The sequence below is a fragment of the Pseudorca crassidens genome, chromosome 2 (assembly GCF_039906515.1).
Source record: "Pseudorca crassidens isolate mPseCra1 chromosome 2, mPseCra1.hap1, whole genome shotgun sequence".
Classification (NCBI taxonomy): domain Eukaryota; kingdom Metazoa; phylum Chordata; class Mammalia; order Artiodactyla; family Delphinidae; genus Pseudorca; species Pseudorca crassidens.
The window spans coordinates 185,385,886-185,398,123 of record NC_090297.1 but is presented as its reverse complement, the minus strand read 5'-3'; the positions used below and the strand labels follow the sequence as shown (position 1 = coordinate 185,398,123).

General features: G+C 37.7%; 1 protein-coding gene across 1 annotated transcript in view; it reads left to right on the top strand.

Moving 5' to 3' along the window:
* The window catches only part of KDM5B (lysine demethylase 5B), a 76,929-nt gene that overhangs the window by 23,943 nt on the left and 40,748 nt on the right, over nucleotides 1-12,238 (top strand). The window contains exons 2-4 of the mRNA XM_067729954.1: nucleotides 796-873; nucleotides 2,221-2,343; nucleotides 2,997-3,167. Coding sequence (XP_067586055.1) covers nucleotides 796-873; nucleotides 2,221-2,343; nucleotides 2,997-3,167 — 372 coding nt within the window. The remainder of the gene's footprint in view (nucleotides 1-795; nucleotides 874-2,220; nucleotides 2,344-2,996; nucleotides 3,168-12,238) is intronic.

Below are 12,238 nucleotides of genomic sequence, written 5' to 3'. Positions count from 1 at the left end.
CAGTTTTCTCCACTTACAGACAACAGTCCATACACATTCTCCTTCCTGTCTGTTTTCTCCTGATAGCAATTCTTCCAAGAACCTGTATCAGTAGATATGTTAAGGGTGATTCTTAAAATTGGTTTTGGATGTCAGTTTTTTTCTTTTCCCCCCACAGAAGAACTTATCCTCAACTTTATAATAAAAGTTAATGTAGGGCTTCCCTGGTGGCGCAGTGGTTGAGGGTCCGCCTGCCGGTGCGGGGGACGCGGGTTCGTGTCCCGGTTCTGGAGGATCCCACGTGCCGCGGAGCGGCTGGGCCCGTGAGCCGTGGCCGCTGGGCCTGCGCGTCCAGAGCCTGTGCTCTGCAGCGGGAGAGGCCGCAGCAGTGAGAGGCCTGCGTACCACAAAAAAAAAAAAAAAAAAGTTAATATAACTGGGTTACATATATTAAAATACAGTCTGTAGATAATTTGACATTAATATACCTATTTTGTAGGAGGAGAGATACTTATGGAATAGAGGAGTCAAAGTCTTGTTTTGCCTGAGTTGATGATTTTTCAACGGCAGTTGAGGCTCAGTGACGTTGTTGGTTGGAGGAGTGCTAGGCGGGGTGTGTGCAGAATGTGTCATTTGGAGAAGGATCGTCATACATATTCTGCTGTCCTGGTGGAAAAAGAGTTAAGAAACTACTGCCCTGTGTTCTGACTCATTAGAGATAACATGCTTTACTTAACCAGGGTTTTAACTTTAAAACCATTTTTTAAATGTCAGAATTATAAATTTTTCTAATGAAAACCTTTGCTTCTCCACTAGGATTGGCAGCCACCATTTGCATGTGATGTTGACAAACTTCATTTTACCCCACGTATCCAGAGGCTGAATGAATTGGAGGTAATGTCTTAACTACAATGCTGGTTGCCTGTATTCCAGCGGGGGCTTCTTTGAAAGAGGCTGTGTCACAAATCTAGTGGTTTCAGTGAAGCGAAAACATGGCTAGTAACTGATAATCATGGTAAAACAAATGGCGATAAGCCTTTGCAACCAACCCAGTTTCATTAAAAACACTGATTTTTGTCAGTAATTGCCAGCCTATTAATTAATAAATGCATTTAAATCCTTCTCAATCTAGGTGACAACCAATAGAGTTTAGGTTTTGAAAGGCATGTGCTTTCAGAACCATTTAATGGAAAAGATTCTCCAGCTCTGATATTCTTCCAAAATACATGTCTTCAATTAGATTTAATAACACACTTTACTTTTCCTAGGAGGAGTGAATAGCACAGGGGATTCTCTAGAGAAGAGGTAGTATTTCTTCTTTAGTCTGTGGGCGACTTAAGCCCTAAAGTGCTGGGTGAATAAGGCTTGGGTATTGATAGCATAGAGGTTCATTGTTTATATGAATGTTTTGCTAATCTGATTTTCATATTGAACCATGTTTTGTTTTTCTATACTAAACCAAACATTCTTAACTTAAATGGCACATATGCCCACTGGAATTCTGTGGGCATTGGCAGTAGTAGCATCTAGTGTATGTATTTTCAAGTATTTCAATGTATTTTCATGTTGAGCTTGAAAGATGGGGAGGTGGGTATTAACTTTGACGTGGTTGGGAATTTCTGAATATTGATCTCAATTTTGGTCTTGTGCAAGATAAAAGTCTTAAAACTGTCTGACTTAATTTCACAATGAGAGGAAAGAAAAATGACAAAATTTTAAAAAATGACTTGTAGGTGACATTAATAATCTGTTAAGGGAATAACATTTAAGAAAGTTTCTGGTTTTCTGTTATCTTTAAGTTATCAGGACTTTAAAGATAAGTGGTTCTGTTGTAAATCTGCTTTTAGATTTGTGTTTGAGCAAATCAGAAAATTTGTATTCTTAGAGAACAAGACTTTAAAATACCCAAACTGTAAAAGGACGAAAGGGGCATATAGAATCTTACTTATGATACTCCATAAATAAAGCACCTCTCAGGTCGCCTATTTATGTTACGAGAGGACTTACTGAGTGTGTAACTACTACTTACCTGGCACATGGTAGGGGCTGAATTAAATTTTTGTTAACGTATAATTATTTAACCAGTTTTATTCTGTATATTTTGGGGAAGTTTCCCCTATTGAATTCATAAGTGGTATTGCATTTAAATAGTCTAAGGATGAAAATATCACATGCACAGGTAATAGACAGGAGCTTTATAATAAGCTAGGTAAAAGTAAAACTCAGTTCTTTCTCATTTAGGCTCAAACTCGTGTAAAATTAAATTTCTTGGACCAGATTGCAAAGTACTGGGAATTACAGGGAAGTACTCTGAAAATTCCACATGTGGAGAGGAAGATCTTGGACTTGTTTCAGCTTAATAAGGTAAAAGCCTAATGACCATCTTTCTCATTGAATAATTTTTCTGACAGCATGAATTTGATCTTCTTTGCCTTAAAATAAGAAACTTACTGCTTGAAATATGTAAAATAAATTCTTCATTTAGTTTTGTGATTAAATTGATCTCTGCTTGTCTGGTCTGAAAGCCTTATCTCGTGAAATATTTTGCTGCCACCTGTTTTTTGGTAATTTTTAAACTTCGTAATGGTCCTCTTAGATATTCCTGTCTGTTTTATTGTAGACAAGACAACAGAGGCTTTCAGTGTCCAAGTTGACCAACTGAAAAGGCTGAGTTATAATTCTTATCTTAAAGTTCATTTCAGTCTAAAGCCTGCATTATTTCCACCAGACATGCTGCCGTTCTTGCTACTCCTCAGTTTACTAGAACCTTTTCTTTATCAGAGATTTCATTGCTAATTTAATTCTTCCTCATGGAAGATCTTGGCTGCTTTGGGGAACTGAGAAGTAGCTTTTGGAGGGGTACAAAAAGTTTATGGAATATGCTGTTAAAAGCAGTGTTTAAAATTTCTAGTTTAAAATTAATAGTGCATATATATATATATATTTTACTTGGAAAATGTATTTTTAAAAGATGACCACAGCCAAAAACTAATTTCCTTTGCTGTTTTATTTAACAGTTAGTTGCAGAGGAAGGTGGATTTGCAGTTGTTTGCAAGGATAGAAAATGGACCAAAATTGCCACCAAGATGGGGTTTGCTCCTGGCAAAGCTGTGGGCTCCCATATCAGAGGGCATTATGAGCGAATTCTCAACCCCTACAACTTATTCCTGTCTGGAGACAGTTTGAGGGTGAGTGGGGCTAGCCTTAACCTGTTTTATTTCACTGCTTATTGGCACATGGTCTTTGGGAGGAATGAAAAAGCCTTGATTATGGGTGGAAGACTTGCTTGGAAGACTTTTATGGATTTTTTTCCTCCAATGTTTTAGTTCTGTTTTGAGAGCAACCATACTAAGAAGGTTTGGAGTGAATAAGGTTACAGAGGAAATATTCTTTTGTTATCAAAAACTGAAATCTGTATTAACTTTGCTATAGATGTTCCTTTCTTACAGCAGTTGGTTATTACCTACTTGTTGCGGCTTATGCTTTTGCATTCGCTTACTGTTTAAAGTGTATTCCTGGTTGTCACATGAAAATACAACATGTGAAATAACTTGCCTGCCTGCTCTCTTTTGCCAGCTGAGGTCTCTGAGGTCTCCAAGGAGATTTTCATAGAATGTTGACATTGGTAGAGAGTAGGGGACTCAGTAATGCTGGACAGCTCATGGAGCCCTCTGCTAATAGTTTGTATGTAACTGTGTTTGTTTCCTTACAAAGGTGGTATTTGCCAAATTATTCAGATAAAAACATTTGTTCTAATTAAAAGCAAAACAATATTATAAAAACTTCCCACTTATTTTAGGCCCTGGTAGAAAGCAGAATGTCATAATTGTTTACACCCTTTGAGATATTCTACACTAGAGCAGTGAGCCCTGTAATTTTAGAAATTGTTACTGTGCTATAGAGAGGGAGGAAGATCACAGCATAGTTTCCGAGGGTAAACCTGCTAATCAAAACTCTGTCTTGATACAGACATACCATCTGGAATGCTTAAATCCTATAGGTTTTCGTAGCATTGTGTTTTTATTTTCTCTCTCCCTTGATTCCAGGTGGGCTTTCTTCTTAGCCTAGAAAATGTGACTAATACTCAGAAACTTGTTTAAAGAAATGTGCACTGTGTGAATGTTTAGTGAACCCATGGATGAAATTGTTTAAAATGTTGTATATGGAGCCTTTATGTCTCTGTTTTATAGTCAGATCTACATACAGTTGCCCACAATAGATTTTCTCCTTTGAACCTTCTTATCTCGGTGTAGAAGTTAGAAGAATAAAGGGAGAGAGAGAGTCTCTCTGCTTTATGGGTTTAGAAGTAGCTCGTCTGTATACTTAGAGAGGCCCTAAGTTTCATAGTTGAAAAGTGGGTAAGCATTTATACAATCATAGTCTGAAAGGAACAGGTATTCAAAGATACCGTTTACAAACATTACATCTACAACACAGATAAATATCTGTTGAAGGGCCTACTGATACATGTTCACTGTGGAAAGTATAAAAACAAAGGAAAGTATGATGAAAATAAATCCCTTCTAATCCTCTCATCTGTTTTTTCTTTCAAGGCTATTTTTATGCACATATACACAAATTGGAAGTGTATTCTTTACATATACAGTATTTTTCCTGCTTAACGTGTCACTGTATATTTTTGAAGATACAGGTCTTTTGGTTTTTTTTTTTCAATTTATTTATTTTTGGCTGTGTTGGGTCTTCGTTGCTGCGTGCAGGCTTTCTCTAGTTGTGAAGAGCTGGGGCTACTCTTTGTTGAGGTACTCAGGCTTCTGGTTGCGGTGGCTTCTCTTTTGCAGAGCATGGGCTCTAGGCATTCGGGCTTCAGTAGTGGCAGCACACGGGCTCAGTAGTTGTGGCTCGCAGGCTTTAGAGGGCAGACTCAGTAGTTGTGACGCACGGGCTTAGTTGCTCCACAGCATGTGGGATCTTCCCAGACCAGGGCTCGAACCCGTGTCCCCTGCATTGGCAGGCGGATTCTTAACCATTGTACCACCAGGGAAGCCTGAAGATACAGATTTTAATGACTCTGTGTCATTCCATTTTTATACCCAGAACTTGATTTGATTTCTCCTGTTGCTGAATTCTTTTTTTCTTTTTGGAATTTTATTTTATTTTTTATACAGTAGGTTCTCATTAGTTATCTATTTTATACATATTAGTGTATATATGTCAATCCTAATCTCCCAGTTCATCCCACCACCATCACCCTATCCCGCCACTTTCCCCCCTTGGTGTCCATACGTTTGTTCTCTACATCTGTATCTCAATTTCTGCCCTGCAAACCGGTTCATCTGTACCATTTTTCTAGGTTCCACATATGTGCGTTAATATACGATATTTGTTTTTCTCTTTCTGACTCACTTCACTCTGTACGACAGTCTCTAGATCCATCCACGTCTCTACAAATGACCCAATTTCACTCCTTTTTATGGCTGGGTAATACTCCATTGTATATATGTACAACATCTCTTTATCCATTCGTCTGTCAATGGGCATTTAGTTTGCTTCCATGACCTGGCTATTGTAAATAGTGCTACAATGAACATTGGGGTGTAATGAACATAGGGGTCTTTTTGAATTATGGTTTTCTCTGGGTATATGCCCAGTAGTGGGATTGCTGGGTAGTATGGTGATTCTGTTTTTAGTTTTTTAAGGAACCTCCATACTGTTCTACATAGTGGCTGTATCAATTTACTTTCCCACAACAGTGCAAGAGGGTTCCCTTTTCTCCACACCCTCTCCAGAATTTGTTATTTGTAGATTTTCTGATGATGCCCATTCTTAACTGGTGTGAGGTGATAACCACATTGTAATTATGATTTGCATTTCTCTAATAATTAGTGATGTTGAGCAGTTTTTATGTGCTTCTTGGCCATCTGTATGTCTTCTTTGGAGAAATGTCTATTTAGGTCCTCTGCCCATTTTTGGATTGGGTTGTTTGCTTTTTTAATATTGAGCTGCAAGAGCTGTTTATATATTTTGGAGATTAATCCTTTGTCCGTTGATTCGTTTGCAAATATTTTCTCCCATTCTGAGGGTTGTCTTTTTGTCTTGTTTGTAGTTTCCTTTGCTGTGCAAAAGCTTTTAAGTTTCATTAGGTCCCATTTGTTTCTTTTTGTTTTTATTTCCATTACTCTAGGAGGTGGATCACAAAAGATCTTGCTGTGATTTATGTCAAAGAGTGTTCCTCCTGTGTTTTCCTCTATGAGTTTTATAGTGTCTGGTCTTACATTTAGGTCTCTAATCCATTTTGAGTTTATTTTTGTGTATGGTGTTAGGGAGTGTTCTAATTTCATTCTTTTACATGTAGCTGTCCAGTTTTCCCAGCACCACTTATTGAAGAAACTGTCTTTTCTCCATTGTATATCCTTGCCTCCTTTGTCATAGATTAGTTAACCATAGGTGCATGTCTTTATCTCTGGGCTTTCTATCCTATTCCATTGATCTGTATTTCTGTTTTTATGCCAGTACCATATTGTCTTGATTACTGTAGCTTTGTAGTGTAGTCTGAAGTCAGGGAGTCTGATTCCTCCAGCTGCGTTTTTTCCCCTCAAGACTGCTTTGGCTATTCGGGGTCTTTTGTGTCTACATACAGATTTTAAGATTTTTTCTTCTAGCTGCGTAAAAACTGCCATTGGTAATTTGATAGGTATTGCATTGAATCTGTAGATTGCTTTGGGTAGTATAGTCATTTTCACAGTATCGTTTCTTCCAATCCAAGAACATGGTATATCTCTCCATCTGTTTGTGTCATCTTTTTTTTTTTGTTTTGTTTTTGCGGTACGCAGGCCTCTCACTGTTGTGGCCTCTCCCGTTGCGGAGCACAGGCTCCGGATGCGCAGGCTCAGCGGCCATGGCTCACGGGCCCAGCCACTCCGTGGCCCGTGGGATCTTCCCGGACCGGGACACAAACCCGTGTCCCCTGCATCGGCAGGCGGACTCTCAACTACTGCGCCACCAGGGAAGCCCTGTTTGTGTCATCTTTGATTTCTTTCATCAGTGTCTTACAGTTTTCTGAATGCAGGTCTTTTACCTCCTTAGGAAGGTTTATTCCTAGGTATTTTATTCTTTTTGTTACAGTGGTAAATGGGATTGTTTCCTTAATTTCTCTTCCTGATCTTTCGTTGTTAATGTATAGGAATGCAAGAGATTTCTGTGTACTTATTTTGTATCCTGCAACTTTACCAAATTCATTGATTAGCTCTAGTAGTTTTCTGGTGGCATTTTTAGGATTCTCTATGTATAGTATCATGTAATCTGCAAACAGTGACAGTTTTACTTCTTCTTTTCCAATTTGTATTCCTTTTATTTCTTTTTCTTCTCTGATTGCCGTGGCTAGGACTTCCAAAACGATGTTGAATAATACTGATGAGAGTGGACATCCTTGTCTTGTTTCTGATCTTAGAGGAAATGCTTTCAGTTTTTCACCATTGAGAATGATGTTTGCTGTGGGTTTGTCACATATGGCCTTTATTATGTTGAGGTAGGTTCCCTCTGTGCCCACTTTCTGGAGAATTTTTATCATAAATGGGTGTTGAATTTTGTCAAAAGCTTTTTCTGTATCTATTGAGATGATCATATGGTTTTTCTTCTTTAGTTGGTTAATATGGTGTATCACATTGATTGACTTGTGTATACTGAAGAATCCTTGCATCCCTGGGATAAATCCCACTTGATCATGGTGTGTGATCCTTTTATTTTTTAATTTTTTTCCCAACTTCATTCATTTATTCTTTTATTCAGTGGTTGAACAAATATTTATTAAACATATATGTATGAAGACCCTGTTAAATAGTTTAAGCACTCTGGGGTGAATAGAGGCATCAATAGATACAATTCTGTCTTTATACAAGTTACAGTCCAAAGGGATGATTGTGCAATAACCAAACCATACAAATACATAATTACCAGCTGTGAGATCTTGTACCAGTTACTCAAGCATACTAAGGTTTAATTTCCTCATCTGTAAAATGTGTCATTAATAGTGTCAACATTATAGTGTTTTGTAGGGAAATGAAATGATAAAATGCATATAAGATACAACACAGTGCCTGACATATAGGTAGTGAAAACTACCTGTAAGTTTTCAACGAACAGTCACTATAGCATTCTGCATGTGAACACTAATTGAGAGTAAAGATATGGGACAAATTTTCCTTTTCTAATTCTTGTAAGGCCACATATCACGCATCCAGAGGAGCGCTGGGGACCCTCGTGGAGCCTTGTGTGAAAGATGGTGTTCTTCAGTTCACCTGCTCTTCCTGACTTTTATTCTTTTATTTTCTGTTGTTTTTTTTTTCACACACCACACTGTATTTTATTTTTACAAGAGATATATCAACTGATACCAAGCATTGTAAATGGATGACCACAACAGGAGTAACAATGATTGCAATTACCAAACACGAAACACACTCACACTATGTCATAATATTGACATTCAGTTCAGGAATCCTCAACTGTAACAGCTCCTTTACTTTGCTGTGAAAATTGATTTGTATATTTTTTGTCTCTGAGTCCTTGTGGGATTTTTTTTTTATTCAAACAGAAAGTCATAAAAATTATAATCATCCTCATCAGTTCACTCAGTCCCATGTAATTAATTGTTTTTTCATATTGATCTTTTGTTAGCACTTTTATGAATTCATCAGTTTTCCGTTAGAGTTCTGAAAATGCTTATTCATTCAGTTCAGCAGTATAGTCAGTTACCAGAAACCTGTACTTGTCAGTCTCTTCCATGAATTCCTTGAAGGTGAAACCCTTTTATAGGAACATTTTTGCAAAAGCATCAGAGTACACCCAGAACTGTCTGTAAATGACAAAAGACTTAAAAATGACCACGGTTGAAGATTTGATGAAAGTTCATAATAATGCAATTGACAAGGAAATTTAGTTATTTGTGAGATGTACATTTTAAAGTAGTAACTAGAATTATGACTTATAACATTATACCAGAACATACAAGATTTTTAGAAATTTCATGTAATGTCTGAAACATTTATATTAACATATTTCCATACAAATAACCCAAAGAAAGTTTAGTATAAGTTTCCTGTTTGTTTGTTTTCTTATACTGCAGGTTCTTATTAGTCATCAACTTTATACACATCAATGTATACATGTCAATCCCAATTGCCCAATTCAGCACACCACCATCCCCACCCCACTGTGGTTTTCCCCCCTTGGTGTCCATACGTTTGTTCTCTGCATCTGTGTCTCAACTTCTGCCCTGCAAACCGGTTCATCTGTACCATTTTTCTAGGTTCCACATACATGTGTTAATATATGGTATTTGTTTTTCTCTAACTGACTTACTTCACTCTGTATGACAGTCTCTAGGTCCATCCACGTCTCAACAAATGACTCAATTTCCTTTTTATGGCTGAGTAATATTCCATTGTATATATGTACCACATCATCTTTATCCATTCATCTGTCGATGGGCATTTAGGTTGCTTCCATGACCTGGCTATTGTAAATAGTGCTGCAGTGAACATTGGGGTGCATGTGTCTCTCTTTTTTTTTTTTCTGTATGCGGGCCTCTCACTGTTGTGGCCTCTCCGGTTGCTGAGCACAGGCTCCAGATGTGCAGGCCCAGCGGCCATCGCTCACTGGCCTAGCCGCTCTGCGGCATGTGGGATCTTCCTGGACCAGGGCACGAACCCGTATCCCCTGCGTCGGCAGGCGGACTCTCAACCAGTGCACCACCAGGGAAGCCTGCATGTGTCTTTTTGAATTATGGTTTTCTCTGGGTATATGCCCAGTAGTGGGATTGCTGGATCATATGGTAATTTTATTTTTAGTTTTTTAAGGAACCTCCATACTGTTCTCCAGAGTGGCTGTATCAGTTTACATTCCAACCAACAGTGCAAGAGGGTTCCCTTTTCTCCACACCCTCTCCAGCATTTGTTGTTTGTAGATTTTCTGATGATGCCCATTCTAACTGGTTTGAGGTGATAACCTCATTGTAATTTTGATTTGCATTTCTCTAATAATTAGTGATGTTGAGCAGCTTTTCATGTGCTTCTTGGCCATCTGTATGTCTTCTTTGGAGAAATGTCTATTTAGGTCCTCTGCCCATTTTTGGATTGGGTTGTTTGTTTCTTTAATATTGAGCTGCATGAGCTGTTTATATACTTTGAGATTAATCCTTTGTCCGTTGATTCATTTGCAAATATTTCTCCCATTCTGAGGGCTGTCTTTTCGTCTTGTTTGTAGTTTCCTTTGCTGTGCAAAAGCTTTTACGTTTCATTAGGTCCCATTTGTTTCTTTTTGTTTTTATTTCCATTACTCTAGGAGGTGGATCACAAAAGATCTTGCTGTGATTTATGTCAAAGAGTGTTCTTCTGTGTTTTCCTTTAAGAGTTTTATAGTATCTGGTCTTACATTTAGGTCTCTAATCCATTTTGAGTTTATTTTTGTGTATGGTGTTAGGGAGTGTTCTAATTTCATTCTTTTACATGTAGCTGTCCAGTTTTCCCAGCACCACTTATTGAAGAGACTGTCTTTTCTCCATTATATATCTTTGCCTCCTTTGTCATAGATTAGTTGACCATGGGTGTGTGGGTTTATCTCTGGGCGCTCTATCTTGTTCCATTGATCTATGTTTCTGTTTTTGTGCTAGTACCATATTGTCTTGATTACTGTAGCTTTGTAGTATAGTCTGAAGTCAGGGAAACTGATTCCTCCAGCTCCATTTTTTTCCCTCAGGACTGCTTTGGCTATTCGGGGTCTTTTGTGTCTCCATACAAATTTTAAGATGATTTGTCTAGTTGCGTAAAAAATGCCGTTGGTAACTTGATAGGGATTTCATTGAATCTACTTTTGCAAAGCAAAGTAGATTGCTTTGGGTAGTATAGTCATTTTCACAGTATTGATTCTTCCAATCCAGGAACATGGTATATCTCTCCATCTCTTGGTATCATCTTTAATTTCTTTGATCAGTGTCTTATAGTTTTCTGCATACAGATCTTTTGTCTCCCTAGGTAGGTTTATTCCTAAGTATTTTATTCTTTTTGTTGCAGTGGTAAATGGGAGTGTTTCCTTAATTCCTCTTTCTGGTCTTTCGTAGTTAATGTATAGGAATGCAAGAAATTTCTGTGCAAAACCAAATTCATTGATTAGCTCTAGTAGTTTTCTGGTGGCATTTCAGGATTCTCTATGTATAGTATCATGTCATCTGCAAACAGTGACAGTTTTACTTCTTCTTTTCCAATTTGTATTCCTTTTATTTCTTTTTCTTCTCTGATTGCCGTGGCTAGGACTTCCAAAACGATGTTGAATAATAGTGGTGAGAGTGGGCATCCTTGTCTCGTTTCTGATCTTAGAGGAAATGCTTTCAGTTTTTCATCATTGAGAATGATGTTTGCTGTGGGTTTGTTGTATATAGCCTTTATTATGTTGAGGTAGGTTCCCTCTTTGCCCACGTCCTGGAGAGTTTTTATCATAAATGAGTGTTGAGTTTTGTCAGAAGCTTTTTCTGCATCTATTGAGATGATCATATGGTTTTTCTTCTTCAGTTGGTTAATATGGTGTATCACATTGATTGATTTGCGTATACTGAAGAATCCTTGCGGCCCTGGGATAAATCCCACTTGATCATGGTGTATGATCCTTTTAATGTGTTGTTGGATTCTGTTTGCTAGTATTTTGTTGAGGATTTTTGCATCGATATTCATCAGTGATATTGGTCTGTAATTTTCTTTTTTTGTAGTATCTTTGTCTGGTTTTGGTATCAGGGTGATGGTGGCCTCATAGAATGAGTTTGGGAGTGTTCCTTCCTCTGCAATATTTTGGAAGAGTTTGAGAAGGATGGATGATAGCTCTTCTCAAAATGTTTGATAGAATTCACCTGTGAAGCCATCTGGTCCTGGACCTTTGTTTGTTGGAAGATTTTTAATGACAGTTTCAATTTCGTTACTTGTGATTGGTCTGTTCATATTTTCTGTTTCTTCCTGGTTCAGTATTGGAAGGTTATACCTTTCTAAGAATTTGTCCATTTCTTCCAGGTTGTCCATTTTATTGGCATAGAGTTGCTTGTAGTAGTCTCTTAGGATGCTTTGTATTTCTGCGGTGTCTGTTGTAACTTCTCCTTTTCATTTCTAATTTTATTGATTTGAGTCCTCTCCCTCTTTTTCTTGATGAGTCCGGCTAATGGTTTATCAATTTTGTTTATCTTCTCAAAGAACAAGCTTTTAGTTTTATTGATCTTTGCTGTTGTTTTCTTTATTTCTATTTCATTTATTTCTGCTCTGAT